The sequence below is a fragment of the Arvicanthis niloticus genome, chromosome 12 (assembly GCF_011762505.2).
Source record: "Arvicanthis niloticus isolate mArvNil1 chromosome 12, mArvNil1.pat.X, whole genome shotgun sequence".
Lineage (NCBI taxonomy): Eukaryota > Metazoa > Chordata > Mammalia > Rodentia > Muridae > Arvicanthis > Arvicanthis niloticus.
In genome coordinates, this window is record NC_047669.1 from 30218061 (window position 1) to 30232993 (window position 14933).

The 14933-nt window shown below is 43.0% G+C and overlaps 1 protein-coding gene across 5 annotated transcripts in view; it reads right to left on the reverse strand.

The window, feature by feature from the left end:
- Nucleotides 1–8969, reverse strand: part of Gramd1c (GRAM domain containing 1C) — a 77252-nt gene extending 68283 nt beyond the window's left edge. The window contains exons 1-2 of one of the 5 annotated variants that reach the window (XM_076942974.1): nucleotides 8868–8961; nucleotides 4649–4798 (exon numbers count right to left, since the gene is read on the reverse strand). In XM_076942974.1, coding sequence (XP_076799089.1) covers nucleotides 4649–4798; nucleotides 8868–8894 — 177 coding nt within the window. In that variant the 5' untranslated portion in view covers nucleotides 8895–8961. Of the gene's footprint in view, nucleotides 1–4648; nucleotides 4799–7080; nucleotides 7199–8867 lie in introns of those variants that run through there. The other 4 variants (XM_034515300.2, XM_076942975.1, XM_076942976.1 and 1 more) reach the window with 4 other exon arrangements.
- Between the last annotated feature and the right edge of the window lie 5964 nt (nucleotides 8970–14933).

Consider the following 14933-nt stretch of genomic DNA (forward strand, 5'->3'; position numbering starts at 1 on the left):
AGACAAAAAACATAAATATTTATTTACCATTAACTTTATTTTTCAGTTTCACTTGTTATAACTTTTTGTTTCATGGGGTATAAAAGTCAACAATGAAAGCCATTTCTCATAGTCTAGGATCAAACATTGCAATTTGTATAATACACACACACACACACACACACACACACACACACATACACACACATATATACACACACACTCATATATCCTAGCTTAGATCACAAGAGTTAAGTAGAAAACCTGAAGCAACAGCTCTCACTATCAGCAACTACAGAGACTTAGTTGCTGCATTTAAGCAGTCTTACCAGAAAGACAAACATTAGCACATCTCCCTAACTGCATACTGACTATATTGTCAGACCGTGACTCAATCTCTATTTTACAAGTGATTCCACTGAAGTCAGGTGGGCCATAGGGCACCCTAGATCACCATACAGCAAAGCCACTAGGGGCAGAGCAGATGCCATTTTATTCCCAGTGTTTTATTTTCAAGCTAATTCACTCAGTTGTGTCACACTGCCCTCCAAGTTCACTACTGAGGAACAGCTGCCCGGATGAATTCTTCATTACTGATTTTCCTTAGTTCTTGAAACATCAAACTTTAAGAAGTTTGTGACCTGTTTATCAGACACCTTCCAGGAGCTGTGCCACAGTGTTGGTAATGTCAGCAGCTCCTCCCCTGGGCATGTAGGGTGCCAGGAAGCCTGGCCTCCGGAGACCCACAACTCCAGTTGTGCATCCCCTGGTAACCCTGTGGGACTGAAGGGTGAGACCAAAACCGCAGATCATGGGAGAAGAAGCAGCAGGGCTCAGGGCAGGACACTAGTCAGGCGTTAGAGACACATTCAGATGACACAGAGTAGGTTGCGGCTGGGGGTCTAGCCCAGTGGTGGAGCATTCACTCAGCATTCAAAAGTCCATGGGTTAGATCCCTGGAATTGAAAGGAGGAAGCAAAGGAGGAACCAGACAGCCCATAACAAGGAGTTTGACAAGAAGGACAACCCTACCAGGCACTGCATCCTGGTAGCTATGATGCCACATGAAACCGGGCACTTCACCTACTTTTGCTTGGTCAACGGGCACATGAACTGTGAACAGAAGCCAAGATGTGAAGCTAACATGCACTAGGGCTGGGTTTTACTTCCATTACAAAAAGAAATTTAAATAAAGAAACTTATTAGGGGACACAGACAAGTGTAATCTTTGTAAAGTGAAGAAGGTTAACTCTGAAATGGCCCTGGCATTCTTGATTTTAGTTGAATACCCCATTTCATGCCTTGTGGGGACATTGGTCTTATACTACTGGGTCTTCCTGGTGTTGAAGTTGAATTCTGTGAACTCTGCCTTTTTATTGTGTTGTACTGATTTTCTGACATTATCAGCAGAATAATGAAGAAAAGAGAAGCCAGCAACACGGTAGAAGCAGAGGGAATTAAAGTAGCTAGAAATAAATTTTCTTCCAGACTTCCTAAACATCATTTTTCTTGGTTATGGAACAGTTGCATGTTGTATAACAAGTTTCTTCAACAGTGGACTATTTAATTCTTTTTTTAAGGTAAATGACTATATACTGATGTAGTTAGCCCCATTCTTCCTCCTCTCTCCAAACCCACCCGATCAGAAAGCCTCCAAACATGTATACTGGGGTGGTTTCATTAGAGTATAAGAAGCTAAAAAAAAATTCGCCTAGTAATGCTGCACCAGTCTTAATGTCACAGTGCAGCACACTGCTCACCTGTTTGTGGCAATGCTACTGCAGATGAACCTCCTGAACTGCCAGTCATATGAAGGTACAGCATGCACGCCTGCAGACGGTGCATCATAATTGATCGGGATAAAGGCTGCTACATCACGTGTGTCGGTGTTAGTACACTTTATGCTGGCTGCACAACGATGAAACCAGCCAACAATGTCTTCTTCCTCAGAGCATGGGCTTACACTAAGGGGTCATTTAACTACACAGACATTGGGCCCTTGAATTAGACAGCCCAAGTGGCTATGCTACCTGAGTGTTTGCTGGCAATCCTTGCTGTTTCCCAGGTATCTTTACCAAGCAGTTACTGTACCTTCAGTGATGTCATCAACTTATGTAAGCTTATTAAAATATGGCAAATGCATATTGAAGAAACTGAAGAGGTGGAGAATCAAGTTCATAGCTACATCCACCCGAACTCTGGTTAATCTGAGCAGGGTCTTTAATGTCTGTTTCTCTGGTCTAGAATGTTCTGGTGTTTGGGTAAGTTCCAGAGGTCCCTTAACTTCTGGGAAAGTCTCTAAAATTCTCGAGATGTCATTCTGATCTTTAAGTTCATACTTTGTGAATGTATAGAAAAATTCCTAAGACTGTGAAATTATCTTAGAAGCCTAAGCAGAGACAATGAAGATCTTTAATGTTTTCAATGTGTGCTTTCTAAATTTTGGGGCTTTTCTTTTGTTTGTTTGTTTTTTTTTTGTGTTTGTTTTGTTTTGTTTTTCAAGACAGGGTTTCTCTGTATAGCCCTGGCTGTCCTGGAACTCACTCTGTAGACCACACTGTCCTCGAACTCAGAAATCCTCCTGCCTCTGCCTCTGCCTCCCAAGTGCTGGGATTAAAGGCATGTGCCACCACTGCCCGGCATTCTAAATTTTAAAACATGTAAATGATCTGGACATATTGTAAAAAACAAACAACTCAATCCAGTGATTGAGCCCAAGATGTCATATATTATCCAGATCGTAGCTGGTGACGGTTTGCTGTCCCCCTACACCTTCAGAAGCAAGCATCTCGTGCATACACATCCCCCCCCCTTTTTTTCTAAAGTCTTATTCTGTTGTTCTTTCCTTTTGTAACTGTCTTGCTCTAAGTCATCCAAGAGTAACCAAAGCTACTTAACCCGTGGAGCTAGAACGTACCTCAATTCAAAATATAAACTACAAAAATAAGCTTAGATAGACATTACACAGAGAATGAGAGACCCTGGAACAGTTAGCCCTAAATGGGATATCCCCATCAAATTCCCCTCACCCCTTAGAGCTCTGGGAAACCAAGGAAGAAGAGGCAGAAAGAGTGTAAGAGGTGGAGGGGATAGAGGACACCAAGCAAACTAAGCCCTCTAAGGAAACATTATCAAACTCATATGAACCCACAGAGACTGAGGCAGAAGCACAGAACATGCATGGGTCTGCAGCCATGCAATATGTTGGTCCTCCGTGTATATATTATGGCTTCTAGTTTAGTGGGTTTTGGGACTCCCAAGTGTGTGCACAAGTGGGTCTCTCGTTCTTGTGCCTTCTTTTGGGTTCTTTTCCTTCTGTTCATTTGTCTTGTCCAACTTCAACATGATAGTTTTTTATTTATCTTATTATATTTTATTTTGTTATATTTTATTATTATCCCTTAGAAGCCTGTTTTTTTTTTTTTTTCTAATAAGAGACAGAAAGGAAGTGGACTCAGACAGGAGAGGAGGTGGAGAGGGACTGGGAGGAGTAGAGGGAGGGAGAACCACAATCAGGATATATTATGTAAGGGAAAAAAAATATCTGTTTTCAATAAAAGGGGGAAAAAACTAAGGCTCAGGAGTCCAAGGCTAGCCCTAGCTGTGTAGCAAATAGGAGGCCAGCCTGGACCACACAGGATGCCCCTGTCTCTTCTCCCACAAAAGTTTCTAAATGATACATAGATTTTTTTCCTAAGTGACCAAGAATGATATAGTTGATACAAATGGCATGGTTTTCTCTATTATTTTAGTATATAGCAATAACATATTTTCCTTAGGTTATGGCTAACCAAAAATAAAAAAAAAATAACCTTAGGATGTTAAGTCTTTTACTAGGAAATAATAGCTTGTTATCTGCATGAAGAGTCAGCCATGCGCTGACTCCTTAATTATAAAGGCGATGGCGGCCTGTGTGCTAATCTTTATAACCTGTTGATACTATGTCCTTTAAAGTCTTTTCTCAAGGATACAGAATACCCAGGATTGGTTTCCCATAAACCAATACTGGCATTATGGGTGCTGTGTGACATTCTTTAAACCTCACTTCTAGTTGTAAGGCATGAGATTTCTATCAAATACCGAAATCCTCATGGGAATTGCTGGCTTTGGAATGAGCCCATTAAAATAACAAATGTTAGCATTCACACAGTGATGGACACATTCTTCTATAACACTCTACAGTCTCAATGTGCCTACCGGGAAGTCGTAGTCTCTTTTTATGTGGGGAAACTGGAAGGATAACAGAGTTACACTTAAAATGGATCTGAAACTCTAACTTAAAAACCCATCTTCTAACCATTACGCACTGCAGAGCATGCATTAAGATGTGCTTGCCACAGGAACCGGTTCTTTGAATGAAAATTACATAAAATAGCTTGTTTCTGAGTCAGACTTAGAAACATGGCTTATGAGATGTTAGCATCTTTCCAATAAGGCTGATAACACTAAGCACACAATCCAATCGTGTGGCAGTATTTTCACAAGGAGACAAACGATTGCACGCCATCCACCAGGCAACAGCGCCTTCTAGTGGCCAAAAGAAAAATAATGAGAAATGTCATTAGGTCTCTGAAGTCACAACATCTAAAATCTAGAAGCTAATCACAAAGGATTAAATAAACTGTTGTAGAATTAAAGAGAATTTGTATTCGTGATTAAAAGATACTACCCAAAAGCTCCAGTCACCGCTCCAGTTATGTGTGCTCGGTCCCTGTTTTTTGGCTGATACTATATTATTCTCATTCACAACAGGGCTAGAATTTTCCTCGGGCTCTTCCTGTAGCGCCACGGCAAGACTTGAATCCCCTTCGCTTACTATCTGCAAATAAACGCCAACAATTTAAGTTACTTATCGACAAGTGACATTTTAAAAGAAAAATGTGTTCTGAATATAAATTACCTTCGAAATTCATTTTTAAGCTTTCTTTTTATAAACATCTTAAATTATTTATTTGCGTGTGCCCATCATGCATCCTGAGGATCAAACTCATGGGGTCAGATTTAGGGGTAGGTACCTTTTACCCAGTAAACCATCCTGCCAGACCAATAAATTAACTTCTAAAGAAAATAATTTAAACACTTAGAAGACAGAAATTAGTAGCTGGAGAGATGACTCAGTTGGCAAAGTGCTTCCTAAACAAGAATGAGGACCCAGGTTTAGCACCCCAGCATCCACATTCAAGTTGGGCATGTGCCTAGTGAGATGGTGGTACAATATGTGGACTTCTGGGGCTCAATGGCCAGTAAATTTTGTTGAATTGGTGGTCTCTATATTTAATAAGAGACTGTTATCAATAAAAGGTGGGGGGATGACTGATAAGATACCCAACATTGACCCTTACACATATGCATACACTACAAATGAATATATGCTCATAAAAGATAGGAACTAATGTTTTGCTTCCTAACACTCAGCATTTATACATGCAGCAAACACCTTCCAACTACTACCATTTGTTAGGTAGTAGCTGGTACTAGAAATACAAAAATAGGGGGACTCAGTGGTTAAGAGCACTGACTGTTCTTCCAGAGGTCCTGAGTTCAATTGCCAGCAACTACACAGTGGCTGACAGCCATCTGTAATGGAATCCGATGCCTCTTCTGGTGTGTCTGAGGACAGTGACAGTGTGTACTCATATAAATAAAATAAGTAAATCCTTTTAAAAAGAAGCAGATGGAATATAAAAAATAAGTACAACAAAGTTCTTAGCCTCCTGAAGTTCGTGGTCTGATATTTAACAATAACTTAAAATAACAATAATTAAGCACTTTAAAAATACAATGCAATGGAAGTATGACCACTTTGGAGAAGTATCTGTAATGCCTGGATTTGGAGGGAAGATGGGGAGGATGATGGACAGCAGGCATTATAAGAGATCATGTGACCCCATGGACGTCTCTATTGCTGTTCCTTTGCCTTCGTTATAGCAAGACCATTCTTGGGGAAAGCACACGGGGCACCAGGAAGTAGATCAAATGTGTAAAAGTTAACCCAATTTTTAAAAAAGGTTTTTCGAGACAGGGTTTCTCTGTGTAGCCCTGGCTGTCCTGGAACTCACTCTGTAGACCAGGCTGGCCTCGAACTCAGAAACAGAGGCTCCTCTGCCTCTGCCTCCCAAGTACTGGGATTAAAGGCGTGCGCCACCACTGCCCGGCAAGTCAACCCAATTTAAGCCCCGGTTTTCAAATCCTGTGAAGTAACCATAGAAGACGCCAACCCTGCTGACACTGATTTGCTTTCTGGAGGGAAAGATTCACAAGCCATGACAGGTAAGGAAGACATGCTTCACCTAAGTACAGCCACCACAAAGAGGAGGGATCGACAAACCTGGGTACAGGGGAAGGAACAAACAAAAGTCTATAATTTGACCCAGTTAGAAATACAGTACTAATTTTTTTATGTCATTCCCTCTTCTCCCAAATCTTCAGAATTATTTCTCCAATTTCTTAGGTGTTGTTTATTTGATGTGTATGGTGCTTTGTCTACACGTGTGTCTGTGCACTATGTACATGTCTGGTGCCCTCAGATGTCCTGAAGCTGGGTTACAGATAGTTGTGAGTCACCATGTAGGTGCTGGGAATCTAACACCAGTCCTCCATAAGAGCAACAAGTGCTCTTAACCACTGAGCCATCTCTCTAGTTCTGTCATTAAAATAACTTAATGAAAAGGTTGACTTTGGTGTCTCTGCAACGTAGCTTCTGAATTAACTTCAACGCTTGCTGAAAATACACCCACTAGCAAATCTTCATGGCTTTAATCAATGTAAACTAGTTATCACTCATGATCTTTGGGGAGTTATTAACACAAAAAAAAAAACAAAGGTTATTGGACATGTTTCACTTTAATTTTGACCATCAACACCAATGCCCTAGGTTGGTGACTAATTCAGCAGGTAAGGACATTTAATTGTCAAGCCTGAAGACTTCGGTTCAATACCCAGAACCCATGAGGTGGAAGGAGAAAACCAAGCTCACAGGTTGTCCTCTTACTTCAACACATGCAACATGGCAAGAGCGCGTGCGCGCGCACACACACACACACACACACACACACACACAAACACACGTGTGCGCTAAATGAATGAATAAATGAATGGTACCTTATTTAAATTCTTCATGGTCACCTAGGCCCGTGAAATGTTACTGCTCACGTTTTAGGTATACCTCCTCTCTCTGCCTTTCACAGACAGGCCCAGTGGTTTGTCTCTCTGGTAGTTTAGCTCCTGTCAAGTTGATATAGCACTATCAAATGCAAACTTTATTTCACAGAAACAGGTATTTCTGAACAGCATCAAGCCACACTGCTATACCTGTTGGAGTTCTGTGGCGGACTACTGCTTTTTCGCTTAACTAGACACCGCTGGTATAGGGCAGGCCAGAAGGGTTTGCACAACTGGCCAAAACTTCAGAAAGTCATCCAAACACTAGCAGTGGAACACTCTGGCTAACAACTGGTTGCATCTGTACATTTTATAGATTCTTGGATCACAGCCTGAGAAGTCGCCCCTGTGGAGTGAACAGTTTTACTGATACCTGGAGTATAAAGCAAGGTCACACATATGTGTGAATATACTAACTCCATAAGACAAGGCTTGCCAGACACTCTTGATCCTTTTTAGAGTTCTAGATATAACTACAGTACACAAAGCTTTGTTTTTCGAAATACAACTGAGCTCTCAGACAAGGTTTTCAATGCAACTTGCACTTCTTCTCACCAAATTCAGGGTTCAGGTCTCAGAGGGAGCACAGTGGCCTTAAGTTAAAATCCAATTAGATGGTACTGGGGAGCTAGCACAGTAGGTAAAGCATCAAGTATGAGGACCAGAATTCACCCCCAGACTCTCCCCAACATACCCCCCACACACACACATACAAAGGCTCTGCACGGTGACATGTTTATTATCCCAGCTTTGGGATAGTGAAGACAAGCAGATCCCAGGGCTCCTTGGCTTCTAGACCAGCCAGGCTAACCTTTTCTATAAGCCCCTGGAGGCTCTTTGCCTTGCTCTGGGAAAGCCTTCCCTGCCCTCCCCCAGAGACCTCACTTATTTCAGTAATAGACACATCATTTTACACCCTTAAGGTCTGAGCGCAGCACTAACAGCTCTGTGTCAGCTGTATTCCACATAAGGGATAACACTTTTCACACACACCTTCCCCTTACTTGGCTAGTAGGTTCACTATTTTATTCTGGACAACCCTGTCTGACTGTTGTTGTATAGAGAGTATCCTATTTTATAGGAATGGTTTGTCCGTCAACTGAAATAATGCATTCATTCATTTGTTCCTCCAACAGTTATTTGAACCGTACCCTTCAGCACACTAAAATACTTCTCTGAAAGAAAAATATCTACACACAAGCACCATAATACAGTGAGGATAGTGTTGAGAAACGCTAGTAACCCTGCAACAAGAGGCTTTCACCCTAAACCCTAATAACCAACTTTTCCGTTTGTCAGATAAGGTAGTAATAAACAAATGACAGTACTAGTTGAAACCAAAAACCTGATTGAGAGCCTGGGGGCTTAAACTTTTTGAGTCCAGTTAACCAACGGCCGATGGTGAAGAGAGGCTGGCAAGAGGAATTCCAAGTCAAAATCACAACAATGGAACCAGACTCACTGGGGTCTGGGGCTGAGACATCTGGACTCGGGCATCTTGGGGACCAAATTCAAGCACTTAACACTCTGTCGCCTAGCCAGGAACAGGCTCGCGGGAGACACAGGAAACCGTTTCCTTGGTAACAACTTTTCGAATTACGCCAAAGAGTATAGAGGAGAGGGAAGGGAGGAATTAATTATCATAATCGGAGCGGGTTCAAACAACCATGCAGAGAAAACTGCCGGTGAAGCCACCTCTCGGGAGCCAGCCCTTCGAGGCTGCTTACCTGGCGGGCCATCAGAGCGCCCTCCATCGTGGCACCCTCCCGCGGCAGCCCGCACGCGCGTCCCAGTGAGCTCCTGGGCGGGAGAGGGCCGGCCAGGCGCGTGCCCGACGCGCGCCCCCGGCTCCAGCCCTCGGAATCCCCACCTCCAGATTCGCCCGAGCGCTTTGCGTCCTCTGGCGGCAATTAATGACTATTGCTTTTGGCGAAATCCTTAAAGGCTAATTTGTTAGCCAGGGCGTTAACCACCCTTTAGTAGGAATCAGTGATGAGCCTTGAAAAGCAGAGGGTTTGTTATTCTTTGATGGGACTAGAATTTCAGTTTGGGCAGAAGATAGTGCAGATAGGATGGTTGTTTTCCAGTATGAGTGTACTAGATCTCGTTAAACTGTACGATAAAAAAAAAAAAAAAAAAAATCTAATAAAACAGGAGGGGCGATAAGAAGTAGAGAAGCAGGAAGAATGTGACTTGGGGACCAGCCTGACCACACTGAAATTCAAGACCAGACGGGGCAACAGGGAGACCATGTCTCTCACAAGTGAAAAAGAGAAAAAAAAAAAAAAGGTAAAACAAACAAAGCATCTGGTAAAATATTGTTTCTCTCTTATACCTATAAAACTCACTAAGCAAACCCCATCGAGTACTAGAACAACCAGAACTAGATAGAGCCCCGTGGAGAGGCACAGCATGACTTCTAGCATTGCCACCTTATATTAAAAATACTAGGGGTTTGGAAAAGTCCGTGGTTCAGTGTTTTCGGTGTGCTTGCCCTCCCTGCAGAGGACCAGAGTTCGTATCCCAGAACCCTCATCAGGCAACTCACAGCTTCCTGTGAGCTCCCTGGGATCCTCTGGCTTCCATCAGTACTGCACTTAGGTGCACAACCTTGCATTCACGTACACACACACACACACACACACACACACACACCTCTTAAAAATTAACATTTAAGAAAAACAGTGGAAAGGATACTGGAAAGTGCTCAGGTGAACATTCTTAGCATCTTCTTAGGCTTAAAGGGTGGAAGGTAATAGAAGAAAAGAACTGGAAGAAGAAAAGGTGCTTGGGGTTGGGATTGTGAGCAGGTCTCAGTTGTAATGTTAAGTATAAGAGTATAAGTATGGAGGGGAAACTTAAGACCACAGAGTAAGAAAAGCAGCAGCTTGGAATTGAAACAAGAATTATTGAAGGAGTAAGACAGGAGCAGAGAGGAGATGACGAACAAGGACCAGAGTTCTTCAATAGGAAAAGAAACCTCAGCCAGGCAGGAGGCATGTGCCAGCAATCACAACCCTGAGGAGGTGAGGAGAGCAAGATTGGGAGTTCAAGGCCAGCCTCGGCTGGACCTTGCTATATAGTGAGTTTGAGGCCTCAAAACCAGCCCCCCTCAAAAAGGAAAAAGAACAAAGAGGAACATGAACTGTGAGCAGGTGGGTGGGTCTAACAGGAGAAGCAGTCACAGATACAGTTCTCAGCCATGAATTTCAAAGCCGGGGTTTAAAGAAAGAATGAAGGAAAGAAAGAGACCTGCCCCTTCCCTGGCTTTGGTGGTTCTTGGGCGACCATCACTGCATGACACTTCACCCAAAACCTTAGTATCAGAGAGTGAGAACAGTTCATTCACTACCTCTTGTGATTTCCATGGGTCAGAGATATGGAAACAGCACAGGTAGAAAGTTCTGGCTCACAGTCTCTCACAAGACCGCCCTAGGTGACCATAGGCAGCTCCTAGTTATCAAACCACCTGGCTGAGGCTGAGCCTGGAGGATCCACTTTCAAAGAGTCTCACTTACAGGGCTGTCAGCCTGGCACTGGCTGTTGGTCTGCAGCCTCGGTTCCTCTCTGCTAGGGCTTCTCCACAGGACAGCTTGAGTCCTCATGCTGCGGCCCAGGCTTTCCTCAGAATGTTATCATATGAGAGACCTAGACGGAAGCTACAATGCTTTCTATGACATAACCTTGGAAGCTGCACACGTTGACACTACATTCTACTGGGGTCGGCCGACACTGTGTCACTAACAGGAACAGGAAGACAGCTACCTCTAGTGACACTGGGGAGAAAAAAAAAAACCTGAGTGGCCTGCAGAGAGAACAAGATCCTCAGAGGAAAGTGGGAGTTTAGAGAATTTTCAAAGAAAATACAGAGAACTTGGAATTCAGGAGGTTTTGTTCACGGCTTACCTGGAATCCCACAGATCACTTAGGTTGGGAGTCGGAGGCAGGAGAGTGGACCTGAGAGAGCATGTGTGCACTGCTAGGACCAAACACAATCCTGGGGCCTCCCATGTATCCTGTCCCCCAGAGACCCACAGCCCAAGCTGCTAGTCTACATGTAATTTACTCTTTACTACGTGAACGTTCCCTGATGTATAGCTCTCTAACTTACATTTCATCTCTCAAAGAGTTTTAAGGAGTTTAGAAGCTTCGCACTATTTTGTTTTGTCTTGTTTTTACTTTTATGAGACGAGGTATCATTAAGTAGTCCAGGATAGCCCGGAACTCCTAGAAATACTGTTGCCTCAACCTCCCAAGTGTTTGAGATTACAAGTGTGTGTGCCACCACACCTAACTTCAAAAATCCTTAGTGGTCAGTGTGGTTAGCTTTGGTCCAAAATTCTCAAAAAAATGCCACTATTAATTTTGATTCACATATTTCTAGTCTTGTTACTGTATCAAAAATGAACAAGTACACAGCATGGGAGGGATAGTTCAGGGCTTAAAGGCACCCAATCTGGTAGTTTACAACGGTCTCTAATCCTAATCTAACACCCTCTTTTGGCCTCCGTGGGCACCAGGCACACACGTGGCACATGTGCACACATGCAGGCAAAACAGTCACATACATAAAAATAAATCTTTTTAAAAAGTATATATGTACACTGTTTTATTTTATTGCTAACCAAAACTAAAGAATTGTACAACAGACAGAAAGGACAAGAAAGATGGCAAACTCAAGGAAATTTTGTGAGCTTTGAAGCAATGAAACATGTAGAGGAAGATTTGTAAAACTGAGAAAGCCACATCTCGAACCAAGCACGGGGAAAGCTGAGGACCCACCCAACTTGCACCAGGATCCTCAGAAACCTGGGAAACAGCTGCACTAACAAGTCTCTGAAACTAGAGGCCATTGAGAAGTGCACATTCTCAATCATTGGCTCCTCTCCAGTAACAAACTATACTTTCCAGATATACAATGTGTCCTTAAAGCCACTGCTGGCAGAGAAGCTGTTTATTGAGAAACAAATAAAACAAAACATGGAATGCAAACAATGGAAAACGGAGACAGAGTAATGAAGAGAACTGCCAAGATGCTGAAGGCAGTTTCTAGAATGGCCAATGTAGACTAGCTCTGGAAGGTGACCAGTTCAGACTGGAGCAGGCCCACCCAAGAAAGAATCTGGATGAGCGAGTCTTCTCCCAGATCCCACAGCCTCCTCCCTTTTCACAGAGAAGAGAATTCTCCCATGAGCCAGGAGGGGATCTTTGACTTCTATTTCCTTCAAGTTCTGCTGCTTCATCCCGAAGACTGTGTTTCCTCGATCATTCCTGAGAGCCGGAGGCAGCTGTTGAAGGTTTAGGAATAGGAAGAGTCAGACAGTCCATTCTCTGAGCACCATTCTACCAAATACTCACCTTTCGGTCTGTTGTTCCAAATACCAGGGCTTTGTGCCTTCTAGGCACCTCAGACCCTGCACCCTGACTTCCCAGGAAAGACACTAATGAACTTGTAAGCAATCCAAAGTCAAATCATGGCCCATGGGCACTGATGGGTACAATATTTTGGAGAACTTCTATGTCCGTGGTTCTCAACTGGAGGGCTGTGACTCCTTTGTAGGTCAAACAACACTTTGACAGGGGGTGCCAAAACTGAAAACCCAGTGATTCATACTACAATACGTAAGTTTCAAAATTGCAGGTATGAAGCAGAAACAAAAATGATTTTATGGTTGATGGGTAGGGGGGTGCCCCCAACATGAGGAACTGTGTTAAAAGACTCCAACTAAAGATTGAGAACCAGTGCTCTATGTGATAGTGCAAAGAAAAGTGACCTTTTTTTTAATGCATAAGATGGGTTCTTGCTATACAGTTCTTTTTTACATTAATACAGTTAGGGATACACGTGTGGATGACCCCACTTTAAATTAAAGCAGCTACTGACTAATGCAAAAGTCAAAGAAATGTCCACCTTTGGGGGAAAGAAAATGGATGCAATTGGGTAGGAACATAGAAAGGTTTTCTATGTGATAGCAATGTCCTGTTTCTCAAACTGAGTAATATGTGCATACACTGCTTCCCTTATACATGATACGTATCATATATATTAAATAAAATGAACAATTAACAAAAGCAATGATCTTTTAATATAGATATTGCCTGCAGGTTTTTGTTTTTTGTTTGTTTGTTTGTTTGTTTGTCCTGAGGCAGAGTTAAACTGTGTAGCTCTGACTGGCCTTGAACTTTCTATACAGACCGGCTGTCTTCCAATTCCTAATGCTAGGATTAAAGACAGGCAGTGAAAGAAAGTTTTGAAATAGGCCCAAACTAATAAGAATAGCAGGGCCCTGTGATTCCTTTTCCCTAACCTAACTAGTTAAAAAAAAAAAAAAAAAAATGCCTGTCAGCAGGTTTGGGCCCAGTTAATTAGTTACAGAGGATGTGGAGTTACAAGACAAAGGCCTGTTGAATCATCCAAGGAGCTGGCTGGCCATGAAAGATAAAAAGTGTGCAAGGACATCCTTAAAAGAACAGAGATATGTCCAAATGAATAATGGGCCATCTGGTGTTCTTCCACCCTTCCCCCGTTTGGGCCTGCTCGGCCTGCACAGCCTGCTGATGTTCAAAAATGTAAAGCAACCAATCATGAGTACCCACGTGAAAATCTCCCACTTCCCCCACCCCTTGCCTATAAAATCCCTAATCCTTTGAGCCTTGGGGTCAACTTCTCTGTCTCCTGAGTGAGATACGTGCTGACCCAGAGCTCTGATATTAATCTGCCTCATGTGTTTGCATCAAGCCAGTCTCTCGTGAGTCCTTGGGTGCCACCGTCCTGAGACTTGAGTGGGGATCTCCCTTTGGGGTCTTTCAGCAGCATTATGCTCAGCCTACATATTGCTTGTTGAACATTGATTAACAAAATGTTATTTTGATTTGAATAAATTTTGTAAAATGAAAGTAGCCAGAACTAACTCACACCTGAGAGGAAAGAGCCAAGAAAGACAAGAGGTTTAGGAGAAGATGGATAGAAATAGAGGTAAGATTTCCTGGAGTAGAGGCATGGGATAGAATTTAGAACATTGAAATAAGGTTTAAGACTGAAGCCGAGGTTAGGATTTGAGTCAAAAGGAAAATGGAGAAAAGCATAGAGTTCCCAGGTTGCTCACTCCAGGTTCACAGTTTCATTAAACTGTGAGTTATTTAAATCCATCCTGAGCCAGTGACATCTGGTAGTACATAAACAGGTACAGCTAACTTGACTGTCATTTCTCTGTGTAGCCCTGGCTGTCCTGGAACTTGCTCTGTAGTCCAGACTGGCTTCAGACTCAGAGATATCTACCTGTCTCTGCCTCCCGAGTGCTAGGATTAAAGATCCATGTGCCACCACTGCCCAGCAGGTTTCTATGACTTTTTTAAGAACTACTTTGCTATAGCAAGAATATGAGCTAGTGTTTCCCAACAATTATCAAGAGTATAATTAGAGATCACAAGATGTGTTGAATTTTTTTTCTAATTTTTATTTACTTTTTGAAAATTTCATACATGGGTAATAGTGGTAGGGGTACATACCTTTAATCCCAGCACTCAGGCAGAGGCAGAGGCAGAGGCAGAGGCAGAGGAGGCAGAGGAGGCAGAGGAGGCAGAGGAGGCAGAGGAGGCAGAGGAGGCAGAGGAGGCAGAGGAGGCAGAGGAGGCAGAGGAGGCAGAGGAGGCAGAAAGGCAGAAGAAAGGCAGAAGAAAGGCAGAAGAAAGGCAGAAGAAAGGCAGAAGAAAGGCAGAAGAAAGGCAGAAAGGCAGAAAGGCAGAAAGAAAGGCAGAAAGGCAGAAAGGCAGAAAAAGGCAGAAAAAGGCAG